Below are 20115 nucleotides of genomic sequence, written 5' to 3'. Positions count from 1 at the left end.
TCTTACTCTCCCTCTTCTCTGCTCTTATTTGGCAGATAGTTATTGAGCACCGAATATGTGCCATGTGGGGCAGAGTATGGGGAGAATGTTCCAAGGGGAGAAGTAGTTTGAACACAGGATCCTAGGAGAGAGGGAGTATGTGGTTCATATAGGTTGATGTTCATGCAGTTTGATCACACACAAGAAGGAGAATGATGTGCCTCTGGAGGGAGCAGCCAAGACTGAATTGGATTACTGTGGTGGAGAATGAAGAACAAACTGGACTGGGAATGAGAGTAGCGCAAAACTTGGTGCAGTGAGACTAGTTAGGAGGCTGTTACTAATCCAGACACTGAGGCTTACTTAGTTCCAGAAGGTGGAAGCCCAGTTATTCTGGGCCTATCATGACTGTGTTTTAAAAGATGTTGTTGGTATTGATTTTGGAAACTAGAGGTAAGAATCCAGAGTAGACATAGTAGTTATCTCAACTCAAATTGGTAGTGGGAAAAGAGAGGAAATGGGGATAATCTGCCTGCAGAAATCTTAGGACAGTTAACATATCCATATCAGTGGGTGCTTATATTATCTTCCCTAGGGGTGTGGGAAACTAGCAGATGAGTGTTTGGCAGGAGGGGCCAATATACATGAGGAGGATTCTGAAATGTTGGATCCTTTTATGCTTTGAGAGCTCCAGTTCTTGTTGCTTTGGTTCCCAGATTGCAGAAGCAAAACATTCTGCTTGTTCTCAGGTATTTATTGTGTGCTTTAGCTGTTTGTTGAGACTGTGGGTCACACTGGCTGACCGTGCTCTAGGAGGCACTCGGTCAGACCTGCACATTGAAACAAAACTCATATTGTTTTATATCCCTTATTAACCATGAGCAGGCCTGTCTGGTGACTTCACAGTTGGAACTGTGAGAATTAGGGTCAGGCTTCATTCCTTGTGCATGAACTTTGCCCGTCCCACACCTCCTTCTCCTCCAGATTCTCACCTACATTCCCTGCACCTTCTTTTAGTTCCAATCATTGGTGCTTCAATCATCAGATGTCATCTCAGCTCTACCAAAAAGGAAAAGGGAAAATACGGAGTAAAGTATCAGTATTGTGTGAAAGATTAGCGGTAATGTGGGAAAAAGAGCAGTGAATATAGGAAAGAGTATGAGGATTTTTTGTTGTTGGCAGTGACTTTTTTTAGGCTAAGGTTAGTTTTTAGTATTTTAATTTCAGTTTTTGAACTGGCTTTTGTGGAGTGAAAAGGTAAAATAGAGTGGCGACTTCTTTATTCTCAAGGCTCAGAATCCTGAACTGTGAAAATGACTTTATATATTGGGTATCTAGATATACTTTTATGCCCTAGAGGGCCCAAAATTATTTTTCTAAAAATATAGCCACCCGCCAAATTTCTAATTCAGATGAGTTTGAGAACCTCTTACCCAAATGGTGAGATTTTCTGAGTATTTATTACCAGCAGGAGCAATACTTTTAGAATCTACCTTTGGAAAAGTTGCTTTCTAACACATCCAGGCAGTTTTTGAAAATGTTTCATGTTGAGTATTTTTATAACCCAGAACTGTTCTCTGTAAATCAGCTTTTGTCAGGGCTCTGGAAAATATTTGCACTTGACACAAAAATCTTGTAGATTCTTCTTTCTACTTTAAGCTTGGAATATCTTGGAAAAGGAATCCACGTAACTAACTGGTAAATGGCAGGTTGCCCTTTCTTGCTCTAGCTGTGCGGTGGCACCACCACATTTTGGGTTTTATTCCATGGGGAGGAAATAATATTTTCATTGTTATTCAAGTAAAATAAAGATTTGGCTGATTCAGTGTGTATATAACAAAAAGCACATGAAGATTGGGGTGTTTTTGTGTTAATTTGCTTTAACCAATTCAGTACCATTTTCATGTGGGAGTTAATCTAATTGTCTCTGATAATAAAAATACATTTAAGCAGAGTCTGTGATAAATTATTTACTGAAATTTCACATTTAAGGCAGATAAGCCAGGCAAAAGGTCAGTGAAGTTGCTTAGTTATGAAAAGTTAAAGAAAAGAAGCCAAAATAATGATTTTGATAATAAGTAAAATGGGAAGCTTCTGAGAGGCAGACTGAGGTATGACAGTTCCTGCTCTCAGGTTTTCATTAACATTGAGACTCAGCCTGGAAGAAGGTGGGAGCTGTGCTTAGTTTATCATAACTAAGTCTTAAATTGGGATGGACATTGGAGTTCACTTGGACTTATGACATAATAATACTTTATCCAGGCATGTTGAGTTCCTCTCATTATACTTACCTTGAGTTTGTAGGGCAAACATTAGAGTTTGGTTGTTTTTAGACAGTGCCAAAATAAGTTTTCTGAAAAATGTTATCAGATGTGTTATTTGTATTTTGTAAATAATAAGCAGACAAAACCCACTTGGTTGAGTGACATTTTTACAGGTGGATCAGTTTTGTTGGTTGGGAATTGTATATATATGTAGGCAACAAAGCCTCTTCTCCTATGTGGGACTTTGAAATATATGATAAAGCAGAGGTGATCAAGAATATGCATGTTACTGTTAACCTGATGTGCAGATTCCGAAGGTGTCTGATTCTGTCATAAAGTCATTTGTTCATGAGGTGTTTACTACGTGTCTATTACGTGCCAAGTACTGACTGAGCTGGGCACTGCAATACTAAGGTGAATACAACATTGTCCTTCAGTGTAAAGGGAGAGAAGACACACGAAAAGACGCTAATGCTACACAACATGTGCTGCTATCATAGCAGTATACATGGGGTGCTGCGAAAGCACAGGGGACAGTGGGGTCCCTCACAGAGACCCCTAAGGCAGAATCAGCTGGAGCTTCTTCAAGGAGAAGGATGAGCGTAGGGTAGTGTGGGGTGGGGGCTGGTGAGGGCATTCTGTGGGTAGGGGGTGGCACATGTCAATGCATAGTGTCCTGTGGAGAGGCATTCTTCTCATGGGAACTAGAAGTAGTTAGTGTGGCTGGAGCACAGAGGAGTTTTTTGGCATGGGTGTTAGAGGGGAGGAAGGAGAGATGAAGCTGCGTAGGACTGCGTGACCAGATGGATGTGGGTGCAGAAGTTGAAAAGGCATCATGGATGACTTCAGGGTTTTTTATTTTGGGGCAACTGGGTAAATGATGGGGCCATACTCTGAGCTAGAAGGAAGAGCAGGAAGGAGGAGAAATTCAGTTTTCAATATACTGGGTTTGAAGAGGTTGTGAGATATATAGCACAGTGGTTAAGAGTAGAAGCTTTGGAGCCAGACAGATTCAAGTTCAAATTTTACTTCTACCTATATAAGTAATTTGGGTGAACTTGAGCAAGTCATCTAATCACTTTATGTTTCTCTGTCATTTATAAAATGAGATTGTATATTGTAAGGTTTGTAAGAGATATTTGTGAAGTGCTCAAGCGCAATGTCTGGCTTATTTAAGTGCTCAATATGTGGTTAGTTTTACTATTTCAACAGAGGTGTTTCTTAGGGAGTTGGGGTGAGTTTAGGGCTAAGGTTTGGGGTGGGATATAGGGATTTTGGAGTTGGAAACAGTTGACGCCATTTTAATAGAGGAGATTATCTAGGGAGAGTAAGAAGAGAGGGTGACTGAGGCCCAGGCCCTTGGAAATGGCATTATAAACTGGGTACGGCTAGGTGTGGTGGCTCACACCTGTAATCCTAGCAGTTTGGGAGGCCAAGGTGGGAGGATCGCTTGAAGCCAGCAGTTCGAGACCAGCTCAAACAAGAGTGAGACCCATCTTTACAAAAAAATAGAAAAATTAGCCATGTGTTGTGGCATGTGCCCATCATCCCAGCTCCTCAGGAGGCTGAGGCAGGAGGATTGCTTGAGCCCAGGAGCATGAGGTTGCAGTGAGCTATGATGATACCACTGCACTCCAGCCTTGGTGACAGAGTGAGATTCTATCTCTAAATAAATAAATAAATAAATAAAATTGGGTAGCAGAGGAGCCTCTAAAGAACACTGAGAAGGAATGGCCAGAGAGGCAGGAGGAAAACCAGGAAGGGGTGACATCACGGAAGCCAAAGAGGAAAGATTGCCAGTGACAGATGCCTCAGAGAGATCAGGATTAGAAAATGGAACCATTGGAATACAACCCATGAGCTCTTCTCCATGTTGTGTTTCTATCCTTAGACTGTAAGCTCCATGAGGATGGTTTTGTAACCAATTCCTATTAATGGTACAAGCACATGTTTATGAGTGTTTGCTGACTGTGTAGAGACTGTGAAAGAGGAGATGATAGATCATCTTTCACAATATCTTTCAACTCTTCAGGATTCCCCTCCCTACCACATCTATTATGTTTAACAAACAATTTAATTTCCTTCTTTCCTGGGAAAATAGAGTCATGAACAAGAACTCCCTCACTTCCCTGTCTGGTCATTTCTACTCAGTTTTATTGGAGTGATAGGGATGGAAGCTAGATCCCAACAGGTAGATGAGTGAAGTTAGTAAAGACAAAAACATAGAATACTTTTTAAAGGTAGCTTTGCTAAGAGGAGTGTGAGAGAGAGATGGTGATAAGCAAAGAGGGAGTTGAGTTTATGAAGGTTATTTATTTCTATTTATTTTAGGATGGAAGAGGCTTGGGAATTTTAAGTACTGAGAGACCCAGGTGAGAGGGGATAACTGATGGAATGAGATTCCTAGGAAGCAGGAGGTGAAAGGATTCAGAGCACAAGAGGAAAGGTCATGTAGAAGCAAAGTTTGTGGTTGACAGGGAAGTGAAGGAGTTCTCATGCAGATGGCTATTTTCTCTATAAAGAAGGAGATGAAAAAGTGATTGTTTGCTGAACATAAAAGAAGAGGTCGTAGGGTAGGGAGTTTTAGACAAATACTAAAGAATTGAAAGAAGCATTGTGAGGAGTGGAAAAACTGGCTAGTTAGGACACCAAGAAGAATTGCCAAGTTTCTTAGAGTGCCTAGCTGAGATTGCAGACCTGGAGTTTGTGGTGCATCAGTCCACATGGTGGTATGTTTTATTCTAGCAGAGGATTATAGCTTAAGGCAAGAGCAGAGAAGATACACAGCTGGGTTGATCAGGACTGAGGTTTGGTTGAGTGGTTGTAGGGTAAGAACAAGGGTGTGAGGGAGTTGAGGATATTAGCAAGAAAGTGGTGGCAGTGATGGATAATGCAGTACAAGACAGAGAAGGATGTAAAGATAGAAGAGGGCTCTGTTGGGGAAGAAAAGTAATTTTTCTTCAATCCTCATATATTTTTTTTTTTTTTTTTTTTTGAGACGAAGTCTCACTCTGTTGCCTGGGCTAGAGTGCCGTGGCGTCATCCTAGCTCACAGCAACCTCAAACTCCTGGGCTCAAGCGATCCTCCTGCCTCAGCCTCCCGAGTAGCTGGGACTACAGGCATGCGCCACCATGCCCGGCTAATTTTTTCTATATATTTTTAGTTGTCCAATTAATTTCTTTCTAATTTTAGTAGAGACGGGATCTCGCTCTTGCTCAGGCTGGTTTCGAACTCCTGAGCTCAAACAATCCGCCCGCCTTGGCCTCCCAGAGAGCTAGGATTACAGGCATGAGCCACCGCGCCCGGCCGTATCCTCATATATTCTTAGTTAGAATGGATGCCTGTAACAAAAGACAGATTAACAGGAGAAACACAGAAGTTTTTTAACATGTATATTTTGTATATACATGGGAGACTCCCAGGGAATGAGCAGTTCTCAAAGAGGTGGCTTTGAATTCCAGTTTGTATAGCATCTTCAACAAAGGGCAGTCAATATTTAGAGAAGTGATAAGGCAAAAGAAAAGAACTTTTATTCTCTAGGGAAGCAATTTATGGGAAGACAGATAGATGGCAGATAAAGGCTAGTTAATAAAGCTTGTTTATATGGATTCCTCTAGTACCATCTCTAGGCCCATCATCATCTAAAGTTATCTTCAGTGGTTAACTTGTGTTCTCTCTTGTTAAGGGGGGGAAGGATACCTTTTTCTTTGTAAATCTATGTCCTGCTTTTAGGCAGATAGAGGCAGAGAAGAGAGCTTCCCTGCACCTGCTTCTTTTTAATTGTCTTCATCTAAACAATCCTTCATATTTTAGGGTGGCATCTTCTGGTCTCCCAGAGTCTCCCTTTCCCCCCACAAGTGTATGTGAAACATACCTATAAATAAGCTTCTGTTTGTTTTTCTCTTGTCCTTTCCAGCTAAGAACTTCTGTTCCAACTAAGAACTTATATAAGAGAGTTGAGGAAAACATTATTTTTTCCCCCTACAGCTCATAGATTGGAAAAAAATTGGGCAAGTCAAGGAATGTGAGATGTCGATGAAGTCAGATAATTGGTTTAGCTAGAGTTAGCTAATGAAAGTGCTGGAAGAGCAGGAATATGCTGTGAGGAGTTAAATATCTGAGATGGACTAATTCTAGTTCAAGCTGATGAGATCCAGGACGTAGGTGTGTGACTGGCTGAAAGGGGGGAGGACAAAGGACTGAGAGTGGGTACTACATGGAGACAGGGTTTGGGGGTGCAGACACACACTCATCCAGTTGCCACACCCTGGTGGGGATGCGGGCATCATTTCGAGGAAAGGAAGAATGTAGTAGAGAAAGAAGGAGGTAGACGAGTAAGGGTGGCCTACAATGTAAAAAATGACATTTTTGTACGCATGGATAATTGTTTGAAAACCACTGGGTTTGCATTACTGGGGAGGGAGAATATACCCGCCCTGCCTTTGACACTTGGCTGAATTTTAGTTAACACAGTGGGAGAGACTTGGGGTTCAGTAAAAAGGTAAAAGCAGTTTAAGATATTGAAGATGTAAGAAACTTTGTTTACCATGGAGTAGATATTTCTGGAAAGTTTGGGCTAGCAAGCCGGGTCAGGGGAGATGAAGCACAGTTGAAATATGGACATGAGAGCTCAGTGACAGGAAGAACTTGAATTTGGGTGGCAGCCAGCAATGACCAGGATGTGAGGCATGAGAGCTTCAAGTTTCCAAAAGGAACTCTGGTATAAAGTATTATGTTTGCTTTTGACGCTAGGGACAGGTTGTCGGTGAGCTTTAAGAAGCAAATACTTCTTAAAGTATTAATACAGGTAATAAAATTGTGGTGGGAGAAGCTAACATTTATAGTTTCTATGTGCCAGGCACTTGACTATTTCATTTAATCTTTAGAACCGCCCAAGGAGGTAGACATTATTATATTAATGTCATCAAGTTTTTTAAAATTGATAAATAAAAATTATATATATTTGTTGTGTACAGCATGTTGTTTTGAAATATGTATGCATTGTGGAATGGTTAAATCAAGCTAATTAGTATATGCATTACCTCACATAATTGTCATTTTTTGCGGTGAGAACACTTGAAATCTGAGAGAGTAGACTGTCAATACAATACGTTGTTATTAGCTACAGACACCATGGTGTTCAATACATCTCTTGAAATTATTCATCCTATCTAACTGAAATTTCGTATCCTTTGACGATCATCTTCCCAGCCTGTCTCCATTGTCTACCCTTAACCCCTGGTAACCACCATTCTCCTCTCCACTTCTATGAGTTCAGCTGTTTAAAATTCCACATATAAGTAAGATCAATTAATATTTGTCTCTCTGTGCCTGATTTATTTCACTTAATGTCTTCCAGGATCATCCATGCTGTCACAAATGACAGGATTTCCTTCTTTTTTAAGGCTGTATAGTATTCTATTCTGTATATATATCAAATTTTCTTTATCCATTCTTCTGTTGATGAACACCTAGGTTGATTCCATGTCTTAGCTATAGTGAATAGCGCTGCAATAAACATGGGAGCGCGGATATCTCTTTGACATACTGATTTCATTTCTTTTGGATATATACCCAGTAGTGGGGTTGCTAGATCATATGTTAGTTCTGTTTTTAATTTGAGGGGTACCTCCATATTGTTTTCCATAATGGTTATACTAATTTACATTCCCACCAAGAGTGTGCAAGGGTTCCCTTTTCTCCACAGCCTCAACAACACTTATCTTTCCTCTTTTTGAGAATAGCCATTCTAATAGGTATGAGGTGATATCACATTGTGGTTTTAATTTGCATTTCTCTGATGCTTAGTGGTATTGAGCATTTTTTCTCATATTTGTTGGCTATTTGAATGTCTTATTTTGAGAAATGTCTATTTAGATCCTTTGACAATTTTTTAACTGGGATATTTGTTTTCTTATTATTGAGTTATTTGAGTTCTTTATGTATTTTGGATATTAACCGAATATCAGATGAATGGTGTGCAAACATTTTCTCGTGTTCTGTAGATTGTCTCTTCACTCCATTGATTGCTTCCTTGGCTGTGTAGAAGGTTTTTAGTTTGATATAATTTCATTTGTCTATCTTTGCTTTTGTTACCTGTGATTTTGGGGTCATATACAAAAAATCATTGCCAAGACCACAGTCAAGAAACTTTTCTTTATGATGTCTTCTAGTAGTTTTTCAATTTTAGGTCTTAATTTTAAGTCTTTAATTCACTTTGAGTTGATTTTTGAATATGGTGTGAGATGAGGATCTCACTTCATTCGTCTGTGTATGGCCATCCAGATTTTCCTATGTCATTTATTGAAGAGACTACCCTTTCTTCATTGGCACTTTTGTCCAAAATCAATTGACCAGAAATGTGTGGATTTTTTTCTGGGCCCTCTATTGTTTTGTTGGTTTATGTATCTGTTTTTATGCCATTACCATGCTGCTTTCATTACTATAGTTTTGTAGTATATTTTGAAGTCAGGTAGTTTGATTCCTCCAGGTTTATTCTTTTTGTTCAAGCTGCTTTGGCTATTTGGGGTCTTTTGTAGTTCCTTAGGAATTTTAGGATTGTTTTTTCTATTTCTGTAAAAAATGTGAGAAATTTGGTGGGGGTTGCATTGAATCTGTAGATTGTTTTGATTAATATGGACATTTTAACAATATTCATTCTTTCAATTCATGAACACAGGGTATCTTTCCATTTGTGTTGTTTTTAATTTCTTTCATCAATATTTTAGTTTTCAGTGTAAAGGTCTTTTACCTCCTTGTTTACATTTATTACTAAGTATTTTTTTTTTTTTTTGGTAGCTATTGTAAATGAGATTTCTTTTTTGGATAGTTTGTTATTTAAATTTTACAGATGAAGAAAATGGATTTTAGAGAGATTATGTGACTAGTCTGGGTCATTCATTTCATTAGCTGTTGGAGTTGAGATTTAAACCCAGGCAGTACGAATTGAAACCATCTCTAATCATCACTGTATTGCCTCCAGATTTTGAAGCGAGGCAGCTTGATTACTTCCTAGAATCTGACCTGAATGTGGAACCATTGTTAACTTGTCATTGATGGAGGATTCAGGCTGTTTCGCTGAACACACAAACTTCAAGTCAGGAATTATGAATGGCAACTGCAGACTTACAATTTTTAGCATTTAATTTATTTTTCTTTCTAGTTTTTGGTGCACAGTATCATGAAAAGTCTGATATAGTGTGTGTGTGGGTAAAACACTCTGAAATAGTGTGTGTGTAACAATCTGAAAATCATCTGTTGGAAACTTACGTAATAGGAATACATCGTTTTCTCTTTGTTGATGTATAGACCATTTTCAGTCCTCTAAACTCCTCTGACATCCTTCGTCTGGTAAAAATGCTGCGTAGCACTTGAACCTACTAAACTGGTACCTTAAAGTTGAAATTTACTACCTACCCTAGTTAATAGGTAATTACTTTTGTAACTAGACTAACATGGAATGCCCTTGAATCAACAGAAAACATTGCCCCTTCTCCCCAGTTATCTACTTTTTCTGTATATTGCTATAAACGCCACCCAGGTGGTTCCTGCATTGTAAGCATTCCCCAAAGCAGTTGATTTTATAATTTTTAAAGGCTCACAGGGACCTGTTGTGAAATTTTACCTAGAGTCTTAACTTTTTCTTTCACGGTTTCCTACATTAGTTTCTCTGAATCCTTGTGTTCATAGATTTTGATTAGTTTTAGGCACCAAATTAAAAAAAAAAAACTTACTCTTTTACTCCTCTTTACAAGAAGAGAATTGGGAGAATAAAAAGTCAAGTTTTTGTTTCTCCCTTTGTCAAAAAGAGTGACAGTAACCACAACAATAAAATAGCTAATCTATATTGAGCATGGGTTTATTACGTACGTGCCAGGCATTACATTGTGCTGATGTTGCTGAATTCTCGGAACACAGTGTCATTATTATTTTTAACATTATTTTACAAATGAGTGATGGGTTTTAAAGCATTTAAGTAACTTGAGCATGTAAATGATGGAGATGGAGTTTAAATGCATGAGATGTGCCAGAAAGGCACTCTAGCGTAGTTTTAGAACCGGAAATCATTGAAAGTCGGGTGGAAAAATATTGGTGAATTTTATGCTCTTTTTTTTCAACATTAAAAAAAAAAAGAAATCCCTCCTATATGTACTACAGAATGTGTTTATTATGCACACAGTTCTTTTCCGTGCTACGGAGATTAGCACAGATTCCTAGGAAGGATGATGAAAATTGAGACACTTTGCTCCCCTTTCAAATCCTGGCCATTTGTCAAGGAGAGCGTCTCAGCCTGTGGCTGAGAGGGAAGCGCCTGGAGCATGGCTGCCTCTGCTGAACACTGGAGAAAGGGTGTGTGAGGCCCCCACCATCATCTCCAACAAGCGGTGTTGTTAGGGGCTGCCAGGCCTGGCAAGGGCTTCCACTGCTGCTGCCTTCCTGCCCCAGGTCCTCGGTTGGCAGGCCTCGGTTGGCAGGCCTCGGTTGGCTGTGCCTCTGGCCCTGTAGCAGCTGGGAGGAATAAAGGGCTTCCTGTTTGAGCCTGGCGCTGCCACATACGAAAGGTTTTCTTCAGGCTAGAGTTTTTTTATTCTCCATGTTCAGTTGCCTGACTCTGCCTGTCTTGACCTCTGACTTCTGTGTCATATTTATAGTCTCTTAGTAAGACTTTAGACGGAAAAGGGCCTTAAACATTATCTGCTTCTGCCTCCCACCTCCCCCCCATTTTGTAGCTGAGGAAGTTGACTCACAGACATGAAATGAATTATCCAAAGCTATGGGACTGGCGGCCAGGTCTAGCAGCCTCTCTCATGACTCTAGTCTAGTGATTTTTTTCCTATTACGGAATGATTTGTTCCTCCTGTGTCTTACTTCCAATCTCTTTTACTTGCTCATCCTGATGCTGGCTTGCGGCCTGGCTTCTTGATCCCTTGGCTTTGTATCCTGCACTGATTGAGGGAACAGTTGTTGTTGGTATTAATCCCAGCTTAGAATTACCGTGTGACCCTTGTTCAAGTCACTTTGTGCCTTAATATAATTATCAGCAGATTAAGTAGGACCCTTATCAAGGAGGCACTCTTGGGAAAATATAAATCATGGACACTGGTGACCTGTTTTATTATTGTTCAATGGAAGAGACTTTTAGGAAACTTAATGAAAACAAATAAAGTATGGGGGAAAAATCAGTTGATAAAGGTTTCATGTTGAGTAAGCTGAGCAAGCACTCATGAGAATTAGGGACTTTTCAGCCAAATTGTTATGTAATATAGTTAACAGGAGAGAGTACTGTTTCTTTGTTCTTTACACAGAATACCTGCTGGATCAAATTCTGCTCTACAGGCAGTACTATAGATGAATTATAGGTTTTACTTCTGATCTACTAGGAAAAATGTTTTCTTAAGTTGTGCAGCAGATCTGATTAGCAAAGAAGAATGTAGAATTTTCAATGCTGTGAAGACTTGGTATAGTAAAAATAGATTAAATACTTTTATATTGGACACAAATGAATAAAATCTGACTTTTAAAATCTGTTGTTAATCTGTTTGAAACTCAGTTTTCTTATATGTAAAATGGGGACATTTATTTAGCTTATAAATGAGAGTTAGGAGGATTAAATAAAATAGCACTTAGAAAGTGCTTCGCACATAGTAGGTTCTTAATCTGAGTTAGCTTCCTTCCTTCCTAAGTGTTTAACACTTTCTGTTATATTTAGATATCTGATATCCATGTTACTGGAGAGTCAGAGGATATGTCTGCAAAGGAGAGATTGCTACTGTGGACACAGCAGGCAACAGAGGGTTATGCTGGAATTCGATGTGAAAACTTCACTACCTGCTGGAGAGATGGAAAACTATTTAATGCCATCATTCACAAATACAGGTATGGAATTATGGAGTTTTTCTCCTTATACAAATATGAGACATGTTGCTTTCATTTCTAAATTTTGAAACAATCTTTTATTATTATAGAAGCAATATATGTGCATGGCAGAAAATTAGAAAATACAGACAAATTAAAATAAAAACATCACAGTCCCACTGCTCAGAGGTCATTACTCTATACTTTAGTGTACACACACACAGACACACAAAGACATAGCTGTAATATCTTTGGATTTTGCCAGTAACTTAGCAGATAGTAGACTTTGATATGTAGAATCCGTAGGTAGATGACCAAGATTGTGTCTATAGGGGACTTCTGAGTAGAAAGGTAAAGGTTTAGTTCAGATTTACAGCTCACAGATTTCCAAATCATATCTCCTAGTCTCAAACTCTAGTGAGTAGTTGGGCTTAACAATGGCCAATTTGGAGGTGGTAAAGAGTTTCCTGGTGAGAATTATTAACAACTAAATTCATGTTAACTCTTATATAGCACTTACTAGTGCCAGGCACTGTTCTAAGCATTTTACATATACTAATTCATTTAATCTTCACAATGTCTCTATTGTCATCCCCAGTTGACAGACAGAAACTGAGCCAATACTGAGTAAATACTTGCTTTAAGTCATGCAACCAGCAAGTGGCACACTTGGAATTCAAATGGGCAGTCTAGTTCTTGAGTCCATGTTCCTATTGCCTTAAAAGAAGCTAAAGCCTACTACATTTTGTTATTGTTAAAAAATCTGAATTAGTTGTCAGGGTCTCAGAAGCAATGATTAAATAACTTTTGAAAGCTCAACCAGGTACTCTGACATAAAATCATGAATCCAGATATCAGTGTCTGGCAGTGATGTGTCCACTAAATGGACCACTACTTTCTGGTCCCAAAATGTAGTAGGCTTTAAAAAAAAATCTTATTTCTGCTACATGGCTCTGAACTGCTGTGGGGGATTGAAAAGAATATGCTTATGTTTGACAAAAGATATTTAACAAGTTTTGTTTTAATAGAGTTGACTTTGCAAAGAAAATTACACTTGAATTATTACTATAATATTAGAATAAAAATGTTTATCAATATTAAAAAAAGAAACTAAAGCCACAGAAAGTATTTATTGAAAACTATGTACTTGTTGTTCTCAGTTATTTTTCTTAGTTTTATAAAGATTGTGTAGTATTTATTGTTGAAGAACTGAATATTTTCCTAAATAGAATAAGCCTAAACTATAAACTTGTTAAACTAACAAACTTATTTGATTATAATAACAGTAATTATATAGAATAGTTAATGGTTTGATAATTTTCTACATGTGAGGCATTCTGTTAAGTGCTTTACATATATATATATATTATCTCCCTCAAATCTCCTAACAAGCCCGTAAAGCAGGAACTTTATTATCTCAATTTTGCAGATGAGGAACCTTAGGTTTACCAAGGTCACACTGCTAGTAAATTACAGAGCTAAGATTCAAACCCTGCTTTGTGTGGCTTCACATCCCACTCTCCCTCTATCCCTCTCCTTTCCCTTATTCCTTCCTTTCATTCCTCTTGTCTCTCTCCTTTTCTTTCTCTTTTTTTATTTTGGAAATTTCAACATCTACAAAACTGTAATGAATCCCCCATGTATCCACACCCAATAGCCCCTATTTTTACATTCTGTAATAGTCTCCTTCCTTTATGGAACAACATTTAAATAGAGGTGGGTGTAGGTTGCTGAATTTAAAAGAAAAACCAAGATCAACTTGCCTGCACTTGTTTAAAGGAAAGTACCGGATCTTCTTGAATAACAGTGCCAAGAAAGTTTAATGATTACAGACATGGCCATCGTCACATTGTACTTCTCAGGTGACTTAAAACATGAGGCCATAGGAAGGCTGTTTAGCTGGACACATCTGTACTTGAGATAATAAAATCTTTGTGGCCTTTGAATTAAAATATTTCGATTGTGATACCTAAAGGGTTTATGTCACGATGCATCTTTGAGAGTGTGCTCCGTTCTCTTCTTTGAAGTTTTTTAGGCAGAATTAAAACATTTAGAAGCAGCTAGCCAGCTATTCTTCTGAAATAATCTACTTTTAAAAACAATAGTCTTTGAGTATTGTCTCTTTGATACTCATGAAGGGTTATAAGTACAAATTGGTAGATATACGTTGTGCATTTTTCTCCTAAGTACTTAAATAATTCACTGTGTGTCAAAGATCCTAAAATTTCCTAGAAGAGTTTGATGTTATCTAGTTCTTATTGCTTTAGGTGATAATTTGAACCTTGTGAATGTTATTTGTTCTGAACTTTCCTTTTGGCAGAGATCTTTTTAGAAAACCGTTTAGCTTTAACTTTGAACTTTGGTTTTTCTAGTTTGCTTTGTTTTCCTTTTTTAGAATTCATAGTAAAAATACCATCTATCAGGTTTAAATGCTTACAAGATTTCTTTGTTGCCGAAGTTCTGTTAAGTTATTCTGTGCTTCATAAAATATTACTGTGGTTTCTTTCACTAGAAGAAACCTTTCATCTGTAAAACTGTATTTTTGATTAAAGTTCTTAGTCCTTTCTTTATTTAAAAATACAATTGAGTACTTTTCTGCCTCCGGCATGTGTAAAAATTAAATGAAGAGGGTTGAACTGTGGGGTGTTTCTTACTGGTAGGTGCCTTGATTTGCTCTAAAGATGAAAGAGACAGAGTTATAAACAATTGAATTATCGCCATGAGCATATTTTTGGGTATTGGGCAGTAATAATCACATTTAGAGAGTAGTGTCTTATTTAACAGTTGTTTTTACTTCATTATTATTCCCATAAATTTTGTGATGTATTTGGATTTGCTGTGGAAACATATCCATTTAATTGGGATTTATTTTTGTATTTATTTAGATAAAAAGTTTTATTATTTATATGTGGATTTTATTTGGCTTCTATAATAAAAATTATCTGAGGTGGCATAGTGATTTTGGTTTCTACTCAAATACAAACTCTAATCATATGAAATACTTTGTTGAGAAGGCTTCTAAGAGGGAGTGAGGGCTTCATAGGATAGAACCTCATGATGGCTGCAGTGGATGGAAAGAGGGTTGCAGCCGCCCTTATGCAGCAGGTTTGCACACTTTCTATAGAATAGGAAGTATTTGTCTGGAGATCAGAAGGAAAATATATAACATTTTTCATTTAAAGGCAAACCAGTATTATTTGTAATAAGTGATTTAGTAAGTTTTTTTATGCATAATATCTTCTAAAGATTTATAAATATTGATCTGAAACAGCAACAGCATCCTTCATATTTTCTGTTAATGTAAATTGTATTGTTAAAAGTTATTAATCAAGTATATTAATTTGGATTGTCTAGCACTGTGGTTCCCCAACCCCTGGTCCACGGACCGGGCCACAGAGCTCTGCCGCCCCCGCAACCCCCAATCCGTGGAAAAATTGTCTTCCATGAAACTTTGGAACTGGGGCTGTACAGCAGGAGGTGAGCGGCAGGTGGGCCAGCAAAGCTTTATCTGTATTTACAGCCTCTCCCCATCGCTGGCATTACTGCCCGAGCTCTGCCTCCCCTCTCCCGCCATGAAACCGGTCACTGGTGCCAAAAAGGTTGGGGACCACTGGAGCACACTTTTATTAGTGTTCCCACATAGACTATGACTTTTCAAAATTGAAAAAATGTTAACCCCAGTAAGCAGCATTTTTTTTTTTTACTAAAAATTCTGTATCCTAAAATTTTCCATAGAAAACTTAATTTTCTAATTTTCCTATTTCTTAAAAGAACTATTATATGAAATAAAAATGAAGAGAAATTTATATAATAAGGGTCATTTATAGATATTATGGAATAAAAATGATCCATGAAGGTAAAAGAAAGTAACTGTCACAAAATAAGTACCCAAGAGATATATGTAGAATATTGATCATGTAGCAGTTTCTGTCCTAGCTATTTTTTAATATGTGTTAGCTTTTGAAATTACCACAATCCTGTGAAATAGATTGTGACTCCATTTTTATCAATAAAGAAACTGAGGCTCAAAGGGTAATTCATATGTTTGACATCACACACTTTCAAAATAATAGAGGTAATTGTTCTGGATTCTCATCTTCGTATGTTTCTCGGTAACTCTTACATAATTTCCTTTAGGGAAAAACTAGATTTCAGAAATAGGATTGTTGACCAGAATAGTTGTGATAGTGCAATCTTGAAGACTAATGATATTCAGCAAAGATACACGAGATGAATTTAAGAATGACTTAATGAACAGTACCATATATAACTGCCAACTAAGGTCTTTGCCCCTTATAAGAAATTAGTTAGGGACAAAATTAGTTGCCTAACTTAGAGTTTATCATCTATGAAAATAGCATCAGCAGCAACTCATAAGTAAGGAAAATTATAGATAAAAGAACATTAAGTCACTTAGAATGAGTAAGAACAAAATCGCAGATGAACTGTTCTGTAGTTTTAGTTGTCATATTACCCTAAAGAGGATGAAGAGCCTGGATTATGTCATGGGTAATAAAAATGCTAAAGTAATATGATTTAGTGGTGAAGATTACAAGGGATAGTTCTACAGCTTCTGTTTAAATAGGTCATTGTTAAATACATTATGTTTTTCCATTAAATCTGTGTTAGAAAATTCTGTTCCTAATTCCTTCTAGGAACTTCTGTTTGCTATGTTCAGTCTTCAGTAGGAGTTCAAATAAAAATACCACGTATCTCTGCTTGTTCTTGCTTGTTTTGTTTGTATAGTTTAAGTTTTCTATAAAGCAGCATAAAATCTTTTTACTAAAAACCACAACGGATAAGTGATTGATCTCAGCTAAATAAGCCTCACTGTTTCCCCTAACCTAACCTTAATTTTCATTCAAAAGAATAACAAAGAATACTGGATTTGATGAACTTAGATCAAAAGGGTGTCACAAAAACATTTGATGAGTAAGTAGCTCAAAAGCAAGAGAGGATGAAGTAGAATTAACTGAGAGCCAATAGGCGAGGGAGCCCAGCGGTATCTTCTATACACTAGTGGATTAATATATCACTAAGTGTTAGGTCAATAGAGAAGAATGAAATTTTTGACAGTACTGCATGTTCTTCAGAGGTAGATGTTATTAGCAGAGAGTTCAACTATGCTCTTATTTAAGTGTATACTCAGGAATCACTGTAAATTTGACTTCTTTCTGAGAGTGATAAAGCTCTGACTTTTGGCTTGAAGTTCAGCCTCTGACTTGTCTGACTTCTGTCAGTCTCTCCAAGTGGATATCTGCCCTAGAACATTGACGATAGCCAAGTTCCAAAACAGCAGCGCCCAGTATTGCTCAATGTGAAAACATGTCTGCTTGAGCAGGCATGAACATGAATACGTGCCTGCAGGCCAGAAAGAACAGTGCAAAATGGTGCAGGAGGGCCATGCAAATCTAAGGTGGTGATGTGGAAAGACGCTAAGTATGTCAAGACTTAAATGCTGGGGGGCGGGGGGAGTGTGTTTTAAAGAAAGATTATTTCTGCTTATTAGTTTCTGCTTGCCCTATTCTTGTTTTTAATTTATCCCATTCATTTATTTAAATCTCCTTTTAAGGCTCCTGGCATTCTTCTCGTAGGCATGTTTTAAATATATTAGCCAAATAAGACTCGAGCTTCTAGGGATAGGATGCATGCAGGAGCATACCACTTAAATGTTTTCTAATTAAGCAGCCAGGAACTTGTCACTTGTCTGAGTATGTAGTTGGGTAGCAATTATTTTGTTCCTTTTTTGCATTTTGAATTAGAATATAATGGGACCATCATATTTCATTATATTAAATGTTTAAAGATGCTATAATTGGGAAGATTAGACTGGAAGCTGTGGTCAGAGTCATCTTGTTTGTATGACCTGGAGGCTGGTGATTCAGTCACATGCTTGGATTCAGTCACACCGTAGAAGCTAAACTGGATTGGACTGGTTTCTTACTGGGAGGAGGCCCTTCAGGGTTTGAAATGTTTCCATAGGAAGTTGGATTAATGTTGACTAGGTGGTTCTTTTCCCTTAGCCTTCAAGCTGCAGAATCCAGAAGTGTGAGGGTGTGTGTATGCGTGTATATACACACTGGTATTTCAGTTTGTGAGGCAAAATTGAATTACTTACCTTATCAAGTGAACTCAAAATGGTTGAAGTCTGAGAGCAGAAGTGGGTAACTTCTAACCATTACTGCATTTTAAAATCCTTGAAAAGCTAAGTACACTGCTTGTAATGTAATGCATCTGTGTCCAAGTGAGGCGTAGGAGTCAGTGTCCACATCCAGTGACCATTTTTATTGTGTCTGTACATTTTTACACGTAATTTGGCATGTAAATATTTAAAGAAACACCTGCATGTATTACTTTCTATGTTTGTGACCATCTTGCTCAGATTAATTTATAGAAATTCTTTGTAGTACAAAACCTCCCATTACTGTATAAAGTAGATCTTTCTAGATATGAAGTCAGGTATAGCCCACATTCTCCTACTTCCATTTTTGAGGCAGAAAAATGAAAAAGTGACGCAGCCATAATAGGAAGACGGCTCATTGGCCGTCCTCTTCAAGGAAGCCTGGTGAACCTGGTAGCAGTTTCTACAGTAGGCACTCCTTGCCAAAGTCCTACTTTTTCTTGTATCTGTGATTTTTTTTTTAAATGCCACATACTATTCCATTGTATGAATGTAACATAATTTATTTATATTATCTTGTTGATGGACATTATATTGTTTTTTGCTATTAAAAATGTTGTGTTGAACTTTGTATGTGTCTTTGTGCAGATGTGTGAATGTGTCTGTAGGATAAGGTTGTGGAAGTAGAACTGCTGGATCAAAGGTATTACCTTTAAAAGTTTAAGACGTATTTCTGAATTGTCTGCCAAAAAGGGTTATACTGATACATACCTCTTATACACTGTTTTCCCTCCATGATGCCTTTGAGAAAGAAACATTTCCTAGATTGTTGATTGCATTTTAGCAGGTCTCAACCTCATTCTTTTTCTATTCTAATTTCTTTTTAAATTTAATTTCATTTATTTTTTTCTTTGGTGACAGAGTCTCTCTCTGTTGCCCGGGCATGAGAGTAGTGGCATGATCATAGCTCACAGCAACCTCAAACTCCTGGGCCCCACCTATCTTCCTCCTTAAGCCACCTGAGTAGCTGGGACTACAGGCACGTGCCACCACGCCCAGCTAATTTTTCCATTTTTTGTGGAGATAGGGTCTCGCTCTTGCTCAGGCTGGTCTCACACTCCTGGCATAAGCAATCCTTCCACCTCGGCCTCCCAAAGTGCTGGGATTATAGGTGTGAGTCAGTGTGCTTGGCCCACTCTCCCTTCTTTTACTTTGCCTTTTTACTCGTAAAATTATTTATTTTCAGCTTTTATAAATGTGCCAGAGCGGAAGTTCCAGGCCCATGTTTCCCTTTGTTTGATGTGCAAGCTGTTAGTCTAAACATGTATGTGTTAGGGAAAAAAATGACTAAATAAGTTGGCAAATTTTAGAGTGATGTCATCGTTGAAAAAGTTACAATATCAGCAGTGGGGCTGTCTTGAGATAGCATATGACAGAGTGCCTATCACTGTGCCAGAGGCGTAGGAAGTACTTAATAAACATTAGTTTCCCTTCCTCCCTGATATACTGTTGCCGATCTGCTGACGGTAGAGCACTGGCTGTAGAGCTCAAGAGAGGATAGGGTTTGATGGAGACGTTCCTTGCTTTGATACCTAACTTGTCCTTCTTGTATCGTGTTTCTCTTCAGCATCCTCTTGCCTCTTTCTTATATTAAGATTTCTTCTACATTACAGGAGCAGCTGGCTTGTGTCTCGCCATCTATTATTCTTTGATAGGCTTATCTATTTGTTTCAAAATTCATTAATTTTGACTTGTTTATTCACATTCTCATCTTATTCTATGATATGAAGTAGTTTAAGATTTAATTTTCTACCACAGTATAAACAAGTTGACCCCCCCCCCCCCGCCTTTGGGGAAGGGAGTAATTATCCCTTTGTCACTAAGGTTTACTTAAA

General features: G+C 37.9%; 1 protein-coding gene across 1 annotated transcript in view; it reads left to right on the top strand.

Annotated features, from left to right (window-relative positions):
- Nucleotides 1–20115, top strand: part of DST (dystonin) — a 374223-nt gene that overhangs the window by 140701 nt on the left and 213407 nt on the right. The window contains exon 6 of the mRNA XM_012648708.1: nucleotides 11954–12120. Coding sequence (XP_012504162.1) covers nucleotides 11954–12120 — 167 coding nt within the window. The remainder of the gene's footprint in view (nucleotides 1–11953; nucleotides 12121–20115) is intronic.

Source organism: Propithecus coquereli, unplaced genomic scaffold (genome assembly GCF_000956105.1).
Source record: "Propithecus coquereli isolate 6110/MARCELLA unplaced genomic scaffold, Pcoq_1.0 Scaffold292, whole genome shotgun sequence".
Classification (NCBI taxonomy): Eukaryota; Metazoa; Chordata; class Mammalia; order Primates; family Indriidae; genus Propithecus; species Propithecus coquereli.
Note: the sequence above shows the minus strand (reverse complement) of the source record. Positions and strands in the feature narration are given on the sequence as shown.